A 15261-nucleotide genomic window follows, 5' to 3' on the forward strand; every position below is an offset into this window, starting at 1 on the left:
ATTGGCACCCATGTCAGGTGATTGAGGGATGCTGATGGATTGTCATGAAAGCCGGGGTTCTGCAAAAGCCGATATATTTTATCACTGTGTTCAGAAATGTCCAATCTATCAAAATATAAAGTAAATTAATTTTATCTATAAATGGCAAAATAGAAATGCCATTTTTAGTTTTTTTTGGTCATCACCACATTGCAATAAAATGCAATAAAAGATGATCAAAACATCATATCTACTCCAAAATGTCAATAAAATCATCAGCTCGGGATGTACGTGCATGAACGGCAGCTAGTGACAGCAGCTCCGTGCCCTGTCTTCTCTACTCGGGGTTCCCGGGATCATAAACTTCACAAAACAGGAGAAAAACTTGTTGGTGGGACTTACCAATAACCTTTCCTGTTATATGGAGAGATATCTTTCTAGGAAGGGGTCCTCAGCAAGAAAATCCCTCTCAGTCCAGAGAGACAGGTGCAGCAAAATGGTGTCTGACACAACAAAGAAATATAGTAAGTCCTCTACACAGACTTCTCCATTGAAGCAAGTACGGGAGAAGGGAGGCGATTAACACCTTCGTGGGCTTAATATTTGATACAGAACATTAGCTGCAGAAGTGAAAATGCTAGCTCCTGATATAAAACAAATGCTGGTGCAGACAAGTGACTACCAAGCTACAACAGATGCAAGCAGCAATATCACAGCAGGCAGACAGACATGATGCAGAAGAAAACAGAATGCGCTCAGCAGAGGATGAGCTAGGAAATTTACTATCTGAGCTAAGAAAGGCTACTAAGGTAAGCCATCAGCTCTCTGATCAAGTAAATTGTTTGAAAGCAGATCTAGGAGAAGCAAGGTTAGAATAATAGGCCTGCCTTAGTCAGTTTCTCCTAATCAACTAATGGGGATAATCATGGAAGAATTGCCTGTTGCACTGGGAATTGCTGGCACGTTAAAGTTAAAAAGAGCTCACAGAGTGGGTCCAGCGCTCCAACAATTGCAGGGGTCTTCCTAGTAATTGTAAAATATACAAACACAGATCAAATATTCTCCTAAACTACAGGAAAAACCATCTCTGGTTCTGATATGAGGACATAAAGTATTAATATTCATGGATTAGTCAGTGGAGGTCACAAAAAAGTAGAATGTTCAATGAAATTTGTTTAGAGTTAGTGGGGAAAAAAGTTCAGATTTGCTCTGCAATTCTCTGCTATCCTCAAAATATTTCCCTCAGGAGGAAGAAAAGAAGAATTTATGGCTGGTTTTACACTTGCCGTGTATTTTCAGCCCGCAAGAATTCATCAACAGGCCGCAAGATTTCATAGGAGCGCCGTAAGGCCGTGAGGGCCATATTTACTGCTGTGAAAAAATATCAAGCTTGCTCGATATATTTCATGGCTTATGGACACGGCCCCCAATTGTAAATCAATTGGGCCGCAAAACCAACAGAAGGTGCACCGTGACTTCCGGTTTTGCGGACCACCCTTTTTTTTCCAATACTTTTGCCATAGTATTGGGAACCTTGAAAACGACGATCCGCAAGTTTTTTGTGGTCCGTTATTGCGGCAGACCGTGAAAATTGCGGCAATACGGCCCGCAATAACGGGCTGCAAAAAACATGTTAAGTGTAAAAGAAGCCTTAGGCTCCTGATCAAGCTTTGGATTTTGTTACAACAGCTTTCCAGAAGCTAGCAGATGATCCCAATAGCAACCGCAAAAGAATAAACTCTTTAGGAGATGGAGTTTGAAAAGAAACAAGTTCATCGCTTTAACCTCTTTCTGACCTCGGACGGGATAGTACGTCCGAGGTCAGATACCGCGCTTTGATGCAGGGCTCCGGCAAAGCCGGGACATCAGCTTTTTTGAACAGCTGACATGTGCCCGCAATAGCGGCAGGTGAAATCGCGATTCACCCGCCGCTATTAACTAGTTAAATGCTGCTGTCAAACTGACAGCAGCATTTAACTGGCGCGCCCGGCCGGAAATGAGTGCATCGCCGACCCCCGTCACATGATCGGGGGTCAGCGATGGATCAGAATGGTAACCATAGAGGTCTCAACGACTGATGCTGGCCTGCTGTGAGCGCCCCCCTGTGGTCGGCGCTCATAGCACACCTGCATTTCTGTTGCATAGCAGCGATCTGATGAGCCGATCGCATTGTGCCAGCTTCTAGAAGCATGGCAAAAGTAAAAAAAAAAAAAAGGGATGAGACAGGGATGTCCACTTTCGCCTGTATTGTTTGATTTAGCCATCGAGCCATTAGCTCCACACCTGTTGGTTTCAAACTGTTTTTCGGGTATAATGGTGGGTAGTAACGAAATTAAAATAGGATGCTTTTCTGATGACATTCTCTTATTTTATCACAGCCAGATGGACACATGCAAGTCTTACATGAACTGACATATTTTGGATCTTTTTTACTCTAAATATAATTTAGGAACTCACCCATTACCTACAATGTACACAAACAGCTAGTCATTATAATTCACTAATAAAAAATCTGGGAAAAGCAGAAAAAAAGGCAACTTTGATATTCTAATGGGTTCAGGAATGGTCCTTTACGTAGTCAAACATAGATCACATGGAAAACAAATTTATTCAGTAAATGGGGAAAGGTTATTGAAGATGCAAAATTATATGATAAAATATTAACAATATTGGAAAAAAAATAAGAAAAGTAATAAGCGATCAATGAGAGAAATCCATTATAAACTTATACCTAATTTAGTATATTCTTTTAATTTATCATATCGCAATGCTCCAATTCACTTTGTTAAAGGCTATCCTTAATGTAATCTTCAGAAAGCAAATTGATGGCATAGTATATGGGAATGCTCTCACATCGGCCGGTGTCACACTTGCAATGGCAATGCGAGAAACCCGCGTGAGTCTCTCACCTCAGTACTTGGCACTGCCACCGACACTCGGGACCCGAATGTGCAGCTGCATGTATTTCTATGCAGCTGAATGTTCCGGTCCATATTGCCAGGGCAGTGCCGGGTATTGAGGAGAGAGACTCGCGCAAGTTTCTCACATTGCAGTTGCAAGTGTGACATCGGCCATACAAAGATTTTGGGAAGACTCCATAGCTTATATAGAATCTGGAAAATAGATATTCCCAAAACCTCACATTCTTGTTTGTTCCAATTTATTAATTTAAAAAATAATTCCAAAGCAAGACACACATCAATACCTAATACTGTGCCTACAATTCTTTTGGTAGTTAAAATATGTATTCTCAGACTCTGGCTGGAAAAACAGATTCCAAAATTATCATAAGTAACAGACACATTGAAAATGCTGATGTTACATGATAAATTGGAAACTGAAAAACTTAAAGAAAAAAGTTTTTTTTCAGAAAATGGATAACCTTTATTGAACACAGAGTTATACACAATCAGAAATATCACAGTTGATGGAGTTTTTTATGGTATAGTTATGAAGATTTTGGGAGCTATGAAGATCTAGGAAGAAAATGTTTTTTGATAGGAAGTTGTTTCTTCTTTGTTACATACAGTTCTTTGAGTTAAAGTATTGCTGAGACAATGTAAATTTAGATTGTGAGCCCCATCGGGGGCAGTACCAATAATGTCTGTAAAGCTCTGTGGAATTAATGGCCCTATGTAAATGAGTAAAATAACATACAAAATGGTGAGAATGAGAAATTGATTGTCTTGAAGGTATTCCTGTGATGTATACTATGTACATTTTCAAGCAACTGATACTCTGAAAAATTGCATGACATGTAAATGTGTTCTGTTTTCATATAAATAAATCAGCTCAGTGCGCAAAAAAAAGCCATCACCCAACCAGCAGATCCCGAAAAACTGAAATGCCACATGTTTTTAAAAAATTACGACAGATGCAAAAACTTTATTTTTTACCACTTAAATAAAAAAGAATCTATATGTGCATGGTATCTTTCCTAGTGACCTGGGAACAAATATTCCATATAGTAAACAAAACAAAAAACATTTGTGGAATTGCACTTTTTTTGCAGTCTTACCCACATGGAATTTCTTTTTTGTTTTCCGGGACTGTGTGGAAAAAATCAGTGGTGTCATTGAAAAGCATGACTCGTTCCGCAAAAAACAAGCCCTCATATGGCTAGATTTACGTAAAAATTAAAACGTTATGGCTCATGAAAGAGGGGGAGGAAAAAAATGGAAAATCACTCTGGGGTAAAAGGGTTAAGACAGAAGGGAAAAACAGCAAAAGCGCAAAAATGTAAATTCACCGTGGTGGAAAGGGGATGCAAAATGTTAAAGGCATTTTGTCAGCACAGAATGACTGTTTAAACCAAGTACAGGTGTTGAGTGCACCTTGGCACTGCCAAAGTGAACTTTCCCACCTACTTATTTTCCCTCTCTTTCTGCCCCTCTCTACTTTGATTAACAACTAAGGCTTTATAGGGCCATAAAAGGGCAGAGATGCAAGAAAAGCATGTAGGTGGGAAGATGCACTGAACTGTTCAGCTATGCCAAGGTGCACCTTCTGTCATTCTGTTCTGATTCATTTTAAACGGATTGTGAACTTAGTAAAGTCCAAAGCTTTTTTTTTTTAATGTTATCGCTTTCGTTATCCTTGTCGTTATCATGCTATGTGACACTATGCTTTTTTTTTTAAAATAACATTTTATTCTGAAATGATCTTAGAGGGAGTCCAATTATCTGTTTTATTTTATATTTGTATTCACATGGTATAATTTTTTTTATAATTTGCTGATTTGCTCTTATTTCCCTTAAGATTGAGCTTATGCCACATGATCTCGTCACACAACTGCTACGTGTCCTTGCCATTGAAACACAGCAAGAAAAAGTTTTAATTAATAATGATCCAACTGAACTTGCACTAAGTGGATTGGAAGCTTTCTCCTTTGATTATATTGTCAAATGGCCTCTTTCACTAATAATTAACAGGTAGGCTATTCTACATCTACACTAAAGAGAAAAAATAGTAAAATTATCTGTATGTTTAAGGCCAAATGGAGTGGGTCCCAGCTGTGGAAGGACCGTGACACATATGAAAAAACAGTGGCTTACTAGTCAAAATAATACTCATGATTTTTTTTTTTATTAGAATAGGATCAAGATTAGTTATAGAATTAGTTACTTATAGAATTTTGCTTTTCCAAAAATAAGTACAGCATATACAGTCATGACCGAAAGTGTTGGCACTCATGAAGTTGTTTCAGAAAATGACTGATTTATGCCATAAAAAATTGTGGCAATTACACATGCTTTGTTATTTACATGTTTATTATCTTTGTGTGTATTTGAACAACACAAAAATCCTGAGAAATAAAGGCAAATTGGACCTAATCTTACACAAAACTCCAAAATTGTGCCAAAGTAAATTGTTGGCACCTCAATGTAATATTTAGTTGTACAGCTTATGGCATAAACCACTACAATGAATCACTTTCTGTAACCATCAACAAGCTTCTTACACCCTTCAGCTGTAATTTTGGACCACTCTTCTTTTGCAAACTGCCCCTGGTCTCTCATATTTGAAGGGTGCCTTCTCTCAACAGCAATTTGAAGATCTTTCCACATGTGTTTTAAAGGAATTTAGATCCGAACTTATTGAAGGCCCCTTCAGAACTTTCTAGCGCTTTATTTACATTTATTTCTGGGTGATTCTTGAAGTATGTTTGGGGTGATTGTCCTGCTGTAAGTCTCATGACCTAGAACGCAAGCTTTCTATCACTGGGCACTGCATTGCAACCTAAAATCCTTTGGTAATCTTCAGATTTCATGATTCCTTGCTCACACTCAATGCATTCAGTGCTAGAGGCAGCAAAACAGCCCCAAAATATCTTTGTATCACCATGATATTTGACTGTAGGTACTGTTCTTTTTTTGCAGGCCTCATTCCATTTTTTGTAAATGGTAGAATGATGTGCTTTACCATAAAGCTTGTTTTCATCTGTCCACAAGATGTTTTCCCAGAAGGATTTTGACATACTCACGTACATTTTTGGCAAGCTGGAGTCTGGCATTTTTATGTTTCTATGTCAGCAGTGGGGTTCTCCTGGGGTTCTTGCATAGTTACATAGGTTAAACTTGATGAACCTAGGTCTTTTTTCAACCTTTCTCCACCAATTGTACATTTTGTCACTAAATTATCTATAACCCGCAATGTTATGTGTATCAAGGAAATTGTCCAGCCCTTTTATAAAAGCTGTTGCAGTGTCAATACTACCTCCTGTGGTAGGGCATTCCACAGTCTGACTGCTCTAACTGTAAATAACCTTTCCTGTTTAGCTGCTGGAATCGCCTTTCTTCCACCTGTAATGATTACCCCTTAGTCCTCAGTATGGTTTTTGAAAGGAATACGTCATGTGCCAGTGTTTTCTATTGGCCACACAGATATTTATACATGTAAATGGGATCTCCACTGAGGTGTCTTTTTTCTAAGCTAAAGAAGCCCAATTTTCCCAAACTCTCCTCATATGAGAGGCCTTCCATCTCTTGTAATAATCTAGTTGCCTGTCTTTGAACTGACTCTAACTTCTGAACATCCTTTTTAAAATGTGGAGCCCAAAACTGGATCCCATGTTCTAGATGTGGCCTCACCAGTGATTTATAAAGGGGTAATAGTACGTTGGGATCACGGGATTTTATGTCTGTTTTTATACATTCTAAAATCTTTTTTCGCTTTTGCGGCTGCTGCTTGACATTGAGTACTGCTACTCGGCTTACTTGCAACAAGAATACCCAAGTCCTTCTCTTGATCTGTAGTCCCACGTAGACTCCCATTTAATGTATATGCAGCAATAGGATTACTTTGTCTTACGTGCATTACTTTACATTTATCAACATTAAATCTCATTTGCCAAGTGTTTGCCCATTAAGTCATCTTATTCAGATCGTTTTACAATAGTTTAATAGTCAACGTCTGATTTTAATATCCTACATAGTTTGGTGTCATCAGAAAAGACTGACACTTTGCTCTCAATCCCATGCACAAGGTCATTGCATAAACAGATTAAAAAGAACCGGTCCTAGCACAGATTCCTGTGGTACACCACTGCTGACTATGTCCCATTTAGAAAACTTACCATTTATGACAACTTTGTTTCCTGTCATTTAGCCAATTCCATACCCATCTGCATATAGTTTCCCCCAGTCCTTGCTTCTGTATAAGGCTATTATGTGGAACTATATCAAATGCCTTTGCAAAGTCCAGAGAAATCATGTCTGCTGCATTACCTACATCCAGATTTACACTCGCCTCCTCATAGAAACCCAACATGTTAATTAGACACGACTTATTCTTCATGAATCCTTTCTGGTTGTCAGTTATTGTATTATTTTTTGCAATCTATTTCTGCAGGTCATCTTTTATAGTGCCCTCAAAAATTTTGCACACTACTGATGTCAGGCTTACTGGACGGTAGTTGCCTTGATCCACCTTCTTACCTTTTCTTAAATATTGGTACCATGTTAGCCATCCTCCAATCCTGTGTCACCACCCCTGTTACAAGAGAGTCTAGCAGTATGAGATACAGTGATCTCTCATTTATTGAACTCAATTCCCTCAGTATCCGTGGATGGATGCCAGCTGGGCCGGGACATTTGTTGATGTTCAAATTGCTCAGACGCAGATGCATTTCTTTTTGTGCTAAACTAGTTATATTAGGTTGTGAATTTTGATTTTTGCCTTGTTGAATGATCCCTGTAATAGACTGTTCATTGGTAAACAAGGATGAAAGTGCCTGTTTAATATCTCAGCATTTTCTTTATGCTCTTATTATCATCTTTTAAGGGGTCGATACCATCTATTTTCTTTTTGGCATTGATGTTTTTGTAAAAATGTTTGGATTTATTTTAATGTCGTTGGCGATTTGTTTCTCTGCGGATAACTTTTCTAGCTTGATTTCATTTTTACATTTCTTATTTAGATATTTATTCTCCTGAAATGCTATTTCAGTGTTCTAGGCTTTCAAGATTTGGAATGTCCTTTGTTTTTGTCTTATTAAACTTTGTATTGTCCTGTTCATCCATAATGGTTTCTTTTCATTCCTTGACATTTTATTACCAGAGGGTATATGTTTTCTGCAGGATTCTAGTAAAATTTCCTTAAAAATTCCCCATTTATGTTTGTTATCCCCAGTTACCATGACGTTGACCCAGTCTATACTATTAAGCTCTTTCTTTAATTTGTTGAAATCAGCTTTCTTAAAGTTCCAGTTTTTGGAATTTTCCCTTTTGAACTTTTGAATGTTTCATTGAAAATTACAGTGAAACTTACCATGTTATGTCACTGCTTCCCAAATGCTCCCTGACCTGCAGTTCTGAAATTGTATCTGGTCTATTTGACAGAACCAGATCCAGCAGATTACCTTCCCTGGTTGGTTCATCTACCAGCTGAGAAAGAGATAACTGTCCTGAACTATGGATAAGAAATTGTAGCTTTTAGCACAACCAGAAGATTCTATGTCCCATTGAATGTCTAGATAGTTAAAATCCCCCATTTTAAGAATCCTTTTACTGATGCTGCCTTTTTAATTTGCTGCAGCATTTAATGTTCTACCTGTTAAGCTATATTAGGAGGCTTGCAGCAAACTCCAATTAGCAGCTTTCCATTATTGCCTTCCCCATGTACATTTACCCTTAGTGACTCTACATTGCTGTAACTCCCCCCAATGTCTTCAGATGATGCACACCTCTCCACCTTTTTTCTTTCCTGTCCTTTCTAAATGTAGTGTAACTCTCTACGTTTGTTACCCAGTCAGGGCTCTCGTCAAGCTAGGTTTCCGTAATGCCCACCACATCTAATTCTGTGTCCGTCATAAGAATTTCCAGTTCATTAATTTTGCTTGCTATACTTGCATTTGCCAGCAGACATTTAATATTAATAGCACATGTGTTACTCCTACTCAGCTCCCTACTTCCCTTGCATACCCCAGCCACCCAAAAAAAATCCTCATTTACCCCTACTGCCTCACTCTGTCTACTGTATATATCACCTTATTAGCACAACTATCCTCTCTCCCCCAGATCCTAGTTTAATAGCTCCTCCATCCGTCTTACCATTTTTCCCCAAGAACAGCTGCACCCTCCCCATTGAAATACAGCCCGTCCCTACTGTAGAACACGTAGCCAACAGAGAAGTCGGCCCAGTTCTTCATGAACCAAAACCCTTCCTGCACCAGTTTCTAAGCCACTTATTTATCTCCCTAAGCTTCTGCTGCCTATCTAGTGACGCTTGTGGCACTGGCAGTATTTCTGAAAACATTACCTTGGAGGTCCTGGCCTTCAGCTTTGCTCCTAGTTCCCTGAAATCATTCTTAAGGACCTTCCACCTCTCTAACTTTGTCATTGGTACCGATGTGTACCATGACCGCTGGCTTTTCCCCAGCCCCACCCAGCAATCTGTCTATCCGATCTGCCATATGTCAAATCCGAGCACCCGGCAGACAACATACTGTAAGTCATTCACTGTCTCGGCGGCAGATGACCCTGTGTGTCCGCCTAATTATAGAGTCTCTACCACCAACATCTGTCTGGCCTTAGCTGCACTCCTATTTCCCTCCTTACGGCAGCTGTTTTCCTGGTTGCTAGGAGCAACGTCCTGCTTCAGTGATTCCAGTCCTGGTCTTTCATTCTGAATATCAGCCCAACATGTATATTTACTAGGTTGTGCCAGATCAGGACTTGGCTCCCTTCCACTTTTCCCCCTACTCCTTCTTGTAACATTTACCTAGTCACTTACTTCTCTTTCATGATCTTCCCTATTTCCACCCTCCTCCATGTTACTGGCCCCAGCCAGCGGAAGCTCAGTGAGCTATATACTCCTCTCCAGGTTTGCAACGCTCCTGAGTGTTGCCAGCTGCACATTTACACTCACCGGCCACTTTATTAGGTACACCATGCTAGTAACGGGTTGGACCCCTTTTGCCTTCAGAACTGCCTCAATTCTTCGTGGCATAGATTCAACAAGGTGCTGGAAGCATTCCTCAGAGATTTTGGTCCATATTGACATGATGGCATCACACAGTTGCCGCAGATTTGTCGGCTGCACATCCCAAAGATGCTCCATACAAGGCAGGATGGATCCATGCTTTCATGTTGTTTACGCCAAATTCTGACCCTACCATCCGAATGTCGCTGCAGAAATCGAGACTCATCAGACCAAGCAACGTTTTTCCAATCTTCTACTGTCCAATTTCGATGAGCTTGTACAAATTGTAGCCTCAGTTTCCTGTTCTTAGCTGAAAGGAGTGGTACCCGGTGTGGTCTTCTGCTGCTGTAGCCCATCTGCCTCAAAGTTCGACGCACTGTGCGTTCAGAGATGCTCTTAGGCCTACCTTGGTTGTAACGGGTGGCGATTTGAGTCACTGTTGCCTTTCTATCAGCTCGAACCAGTCTGCCCATTCTCCTCTGACCTCTGGCATCAACAAGGCATTTCCGCCCACAGAACTGCCGCTCACTGGATTTTTTTTCTTTTTCGGACCATTCTCTGTAAACCCTAGAGATGGTTGTGCGTGAAAATCCCAGTAGATCAGCAGTTTCTGGAATACTCAGACCAGCCCTTCTGGCACCAACAACCATGCCACGTTCAAAGGCACTCAAATCACCTTTCTTCCCCATACTGATGCTCGGTTTGAACTGCAGGAGATTGTCTTGACCATGTCTACATGCCTAAATGGACTGAGTTGCCGCCATGTGATTGGCTGATTAGAAATTAAGTGTTAACAAGAAGTTGGACAGGTGTACCTAATAAAGTGGCCAGTGAGTGTAGATCCATTACCTGGGCTTCCAAACATGTAACTTGCTTGCATCGAGTGCAGACATATTCACCCTCAAACGGCTGTTCAAGGCATGCATACATCTCACAAGATGCACACCTGGTAGCATTGTCCATGGAGCACATTCAATGGGGATAACTGTACAGATAAAAGCAGAAAAAATAAACAATTGAAGCTAGTAAGAAAGGCAGAAAACTATGCTCTTGTGTTAAGCTATGAAATTATGTTTAGCTATGGACTTATTTGCAGCCTCGGACTTAACAGCCCTCTCTCCACTCAGCAGCCCTTCCTTAGAGTGTCTGAAACTTGTAGTTCACTCAGCAGCACATTACAGGTGTCTTGCCATAGCGTTTCATTTAATTCAAATGTCGACAGATAGTTTGTGCTAACACTGATGCATCCTGAGCCTGAAGGATAGCTTGAATTTCTTTGTAACTTGTATTGCCACCCTTTAACAGTTATTCTCTGCCATCAACATCCAGGAAGATTAGCTACCGTGGCATGAGTTATGAGTTATAAACTTATTGATTATGTTGTGCAACCTTGGACAAAGGAACAAAAACATCTCTGGCCTGGAGATGGACTTTGAACCTTGAGATTGTTGAGTTTTTTCAACAGTTTTGTTTTACAAGTCTTCAGACAGTACTGTTCTTTTCCTTCTCCATGCTTAAATTGCAAAACAAAGATTGAGTCATGTTCTCCTTTTTCCCCATTTTATCTGGTTTTAGGTGTGATTTTGATGATATTTGCCACAGGTGAGATTGAATGAGCAGCACATGCTTGAAACAAAGTTGTTTCCACAATTTTGGAAAGGTGCAAACAGTTTTGCCCAGCTCATTTCTGGGGTTTTGTGTGAAATTATGTATTATAATTTGCCTTTTTTCTCTTTTTTTTGTTGTTTTTCCAATATGCACAAAGGAAACGTGTATAACAAAACATGCGGAATTGCAATAATTTTGTAGGAGAAATACTTAATTTTCTGAAACAATTTCAAGGCTGCTAACTTTTGGCCATGACTGTATTTGACGTCAATCTTCTATCATTGGGAAAATTATGATGTTTGACTTCATAATTTTAATTAAAACAAAAAATATCTTTTTCCAATTTCAGAAAGGCCCTTACACGTTACCAGATGCTTTTCCGACACTTGTTCTATTGCAAGCATGTGGAGAGACTACTCTGCAATGTGTGGATCAGTAACAAAGCTGCCAAACGATTCTCGTTGCATTCTGCCAAATGGTAAGTGTGCTAAATAAATATAAATGATAAATTAAATTTATATGTTTATCAAAAATGTAGCTGATTTGATCAATGTTGTATGAACTTATAGCCACAACACCTCATTGTTCAGACCAGTTTTTTTTTTTTGCATTATTTATTTTTATATTATATTTTAATGCTGTCTTAACCCCATAATAACCTTCAATATGCATTAAAGTGGTTGTCTTTAAGGGGTCCCTCATCTTCATTTTAAAACTGCAATTGGTAATAAGCCTATAGCGCCGCCTGTCTGATGATATTCCTACAGATGACCACTGTACACATGCCAGCTGTCATCCAGCGGTATCTCCCCAGGACAGTTTTGGAATAAGTTAAGCCTGATTAACTCCTTAAATACCGCTTTCAGTAGCAACAGCTGTATTCAATTGTTTAAAAGGGGGTTAAAGACCCACTTTGTAACCATCAGACCCCTGCAATGAGAATCATGGATGCTGATGGTAACCATGGTACCCTCAGGTGATGTGATTGCCCCAGGGTACGGTGGCCTGTGAAATTCAGTTATAAGCTGGATCTCACAGTCAGTGAGACACTGACAAGTCTCATACAGAGAGTGCAGTATGAGTACAAGAATGAGTGCAGTACAAGTCTCATGCACTGCAGTGTATGAGACAAAAGATAAAAAAAAATAAAAAAAAACTCACGTTCCAAAGTAAAAAAATAAGTTACCGGTATATAAAATAGGTAAAAAAGTGCACACAAATCTTGAAAAAGTCGTTTCACCACTCAAAACTCAGCTATTGTATTAAAACAAAAATAAACAAGAAAATTGCTATTGCCACTTCTGTAATGACCAGATCCATAAAGCCGTCATGTGATTTATTTTGTATGGCGAACGCTGTGAATAAAAATAATAAAAACCTGCCAAAAATATAGCTTTTTCATTATACAGACTCACAAAAAAGTGAATAAAAAACAATCAAAAAGTCATGTAAAAATGGTATAAATAAAAAAGCCATAATGTCCCGCAAAAACAAGCCCTCATATGGCTCATTGTGCAAGATGACGATGGAAAAACAAATTCAGTTTTGTAAAAGTGTTTTTAGTCTGTTAAAAATAGCAAAGCATAAAAATATATATATACCGTGGGTATGGAAAATATTCAGACGCCTTTAAATGTTTCACTCTTTGTTCATTGCAGCCATTTGGTAAATACAAAAAAGTTCATTTGTTTTCTCATTAATGTGCACTCTGCACCCCATCTTGACTGAAAAAAAAAAACAAATGTAGAAATTTTTGGAATTTTACTAAAAAAAAGAAAAACAAAATATCACATGGTCATACGTTTTCAGACCCTTTCCTCAGACACTCATATTTAAGTCACATGCTATCCATTTCCTTGTTATCCTCCTTGAGATGGTTATACTCCTTCATTCTAGTCCATATATGTTTAATTAAACTGATAGGACCTGATTTGGAAAGTCACACATTTGTGGGGTATCAGCGTACTCAGGACAAATTGCACATCTTTTGTGGGCCAATTTGTCCTGTTACCCTTGGGAAAATAAAAAATTTGGGGCGAAAAGATCATTTTTTGTAAAATATATATATATATATATATATATATATATATATATATATATATATATATATATATATATATATATATATATATATATTTTATGGCTCTACATTAGTTCCTTAGCAGGTCTACTTTCCAAAATGGTGTCACTTGTGGGGGGTTTCCACTGTTTAGGCATATCAGAGGCTCTCCAAACGCGACATGGTGTCCGATCTCAATTCCAGCAAATTTTGTGTTGAAAAGTCAAATGGCGCTCCTTCCCTTCCGAGTTCAGCCATGTGCCCAAACAGTGGTTTACCCCCACATATGGGGGTATCGGCGTACTCAGGACAAATTGTACAGCGACTTTTGTGGTCCAATTTCTCCTGTTAACCCTTGGTAAAATAAAACAAATAGGATCTGAAGTAAACATTTTGTGAAAAAAGTTAAATGTTCAATTTTTTTTAAACATTCCAAAAATTCCTGTGAAGCACATGAAGGGTTAATAAACTTTTTGAATGTGGTTTTGAGTACCTTGAGGGGTGCAGTTTTTAGAATGGTGTCACTTTTGGGCATTTTCTTTCATATAGACCCCTCAAAGTGACTTCAAGTGTGAGGTGGTCCCTAAAAAAAGAAATGGTTTGCAAATTTTGTTGTAAAAATGAGAAATTGCTGGTCAACTTTTAACCCTTATAACTTAATAACAAAAACAAATTGTTTCCAAAATTGTGCTAATGTAAAGCAGACATGTGGGTAATGTTATTTAATATCTACTTTGTATGATATGACTCTCTAATTTAAGGGCATAAAAACTAAAAGTTTAAAAATTGCTAAATTTTCAACATTTTTGCCAAATTTCCTTTTTTTCCACAAATAAACGCAGTTCAAATCGAAGAACTTTTACCACTATCATGAAGTACAATATGTCTCGAGAAAACAATGTCAGAATCACCAGGATCCGTTGAAGCGTTTCAGAGTTATGACCTCATAAAGTGACAGTGGTCAGAATTGAAAAAAATGGCCTGATCAGGAAGTTGAAAAAAGGCTTTGGGGTGAAGGGGTTAAAGAACGGTTCACAATTAGTAATCCTCCCCCAGCCGAAATTTACCATGTTAGAGATTTATTCAAATTTCTGGAAAAACTTTTAAATATTGAAATGAGAGACATGTGGGAAATAGCATCAGTGGAGAAGTACCTACAGGCCCATATAATCCCAAAATGGCTGATAATACATAAAAGAGATTTTGGGGACCTAGGAATTCGGGAAGAATGTGACAAGATGTTCCATAGCTTCTCACTCAGAGCTTTAGAATTCATTATAAACAAACGTGTCCTAAATATGGAAAAAAATTGTTCTCAGATTGTTAATATCTTTAAAGAACTTAAATCCTATGATCTTACACAGGAAGATCAAGATTTGGCTGACAGTATTTTACAGAGACCAAGGGATAAAGAAAAGGAAATCATAAATAAAAAAAATGATGAAATCCCATAGGGATAACGTACCCCATAGCTGGACCTCAGAATCTCCTATTTCGAGGAATTTAACTTCAACATTAACTAGCAGTACAATACCTAGGACTGACCAGCTTATAGTCCTAGCTGAGTACAATTTAACGCCCAGTTTCTATGAAAACGACAGCACAATGGAATTTTCTATCTATGCAAATTCTAATTCTATACAGTACACTCCAGTCTCCACCTATAGAAGGGACAACCGAACCAAGGATAATTC

At 38.6% G+C, this 15261-nt stretch overlaps 1 protein-coding gene across 3 annotated transcripts in view; it reads left to right on the top strand.

The window, feature by feature from the left end:
* Window positions 1-15261, top strand: part of TUBGCP2 (tubulin gamma complex component 2) — a 362650-nt gene that overhangs the window by 226839 nt on the left and 120550 nt on the right. For all 3 annotated transcript variants that reach the window (XM_077259452.1, XM_077259455.1, XM_077259454.1), the window contains exons 12-13: window positions 4738-4910; window positions 11858-11986. In XM_077259452.1, coding sequence (XP_077115567.1) covers window positions 4738-4910; window positions 11858-11986 — 302 coding nt within the window. The remainder of the gene's footprint in view (window positions 1-4737; window positions 4911-11857; window positions 11987-15261) is intronic.

The sequence above is a fragment of the Ranitomeya variabilis genome, chromosome 4 (assembly GCF_051348905.1).
Source record: "Ranitomeya variabilis isolate aRanVar5 chromosome 4, aRanVar5.hap1, whole genome shotgun sequence".
NCBI classification, from domain to species: Eukaryota; Metazoa; Chordata; class Amphibia; order Anura; family Dendrobatidae; genus Ranitomeya; species Ranitomeya variabilis.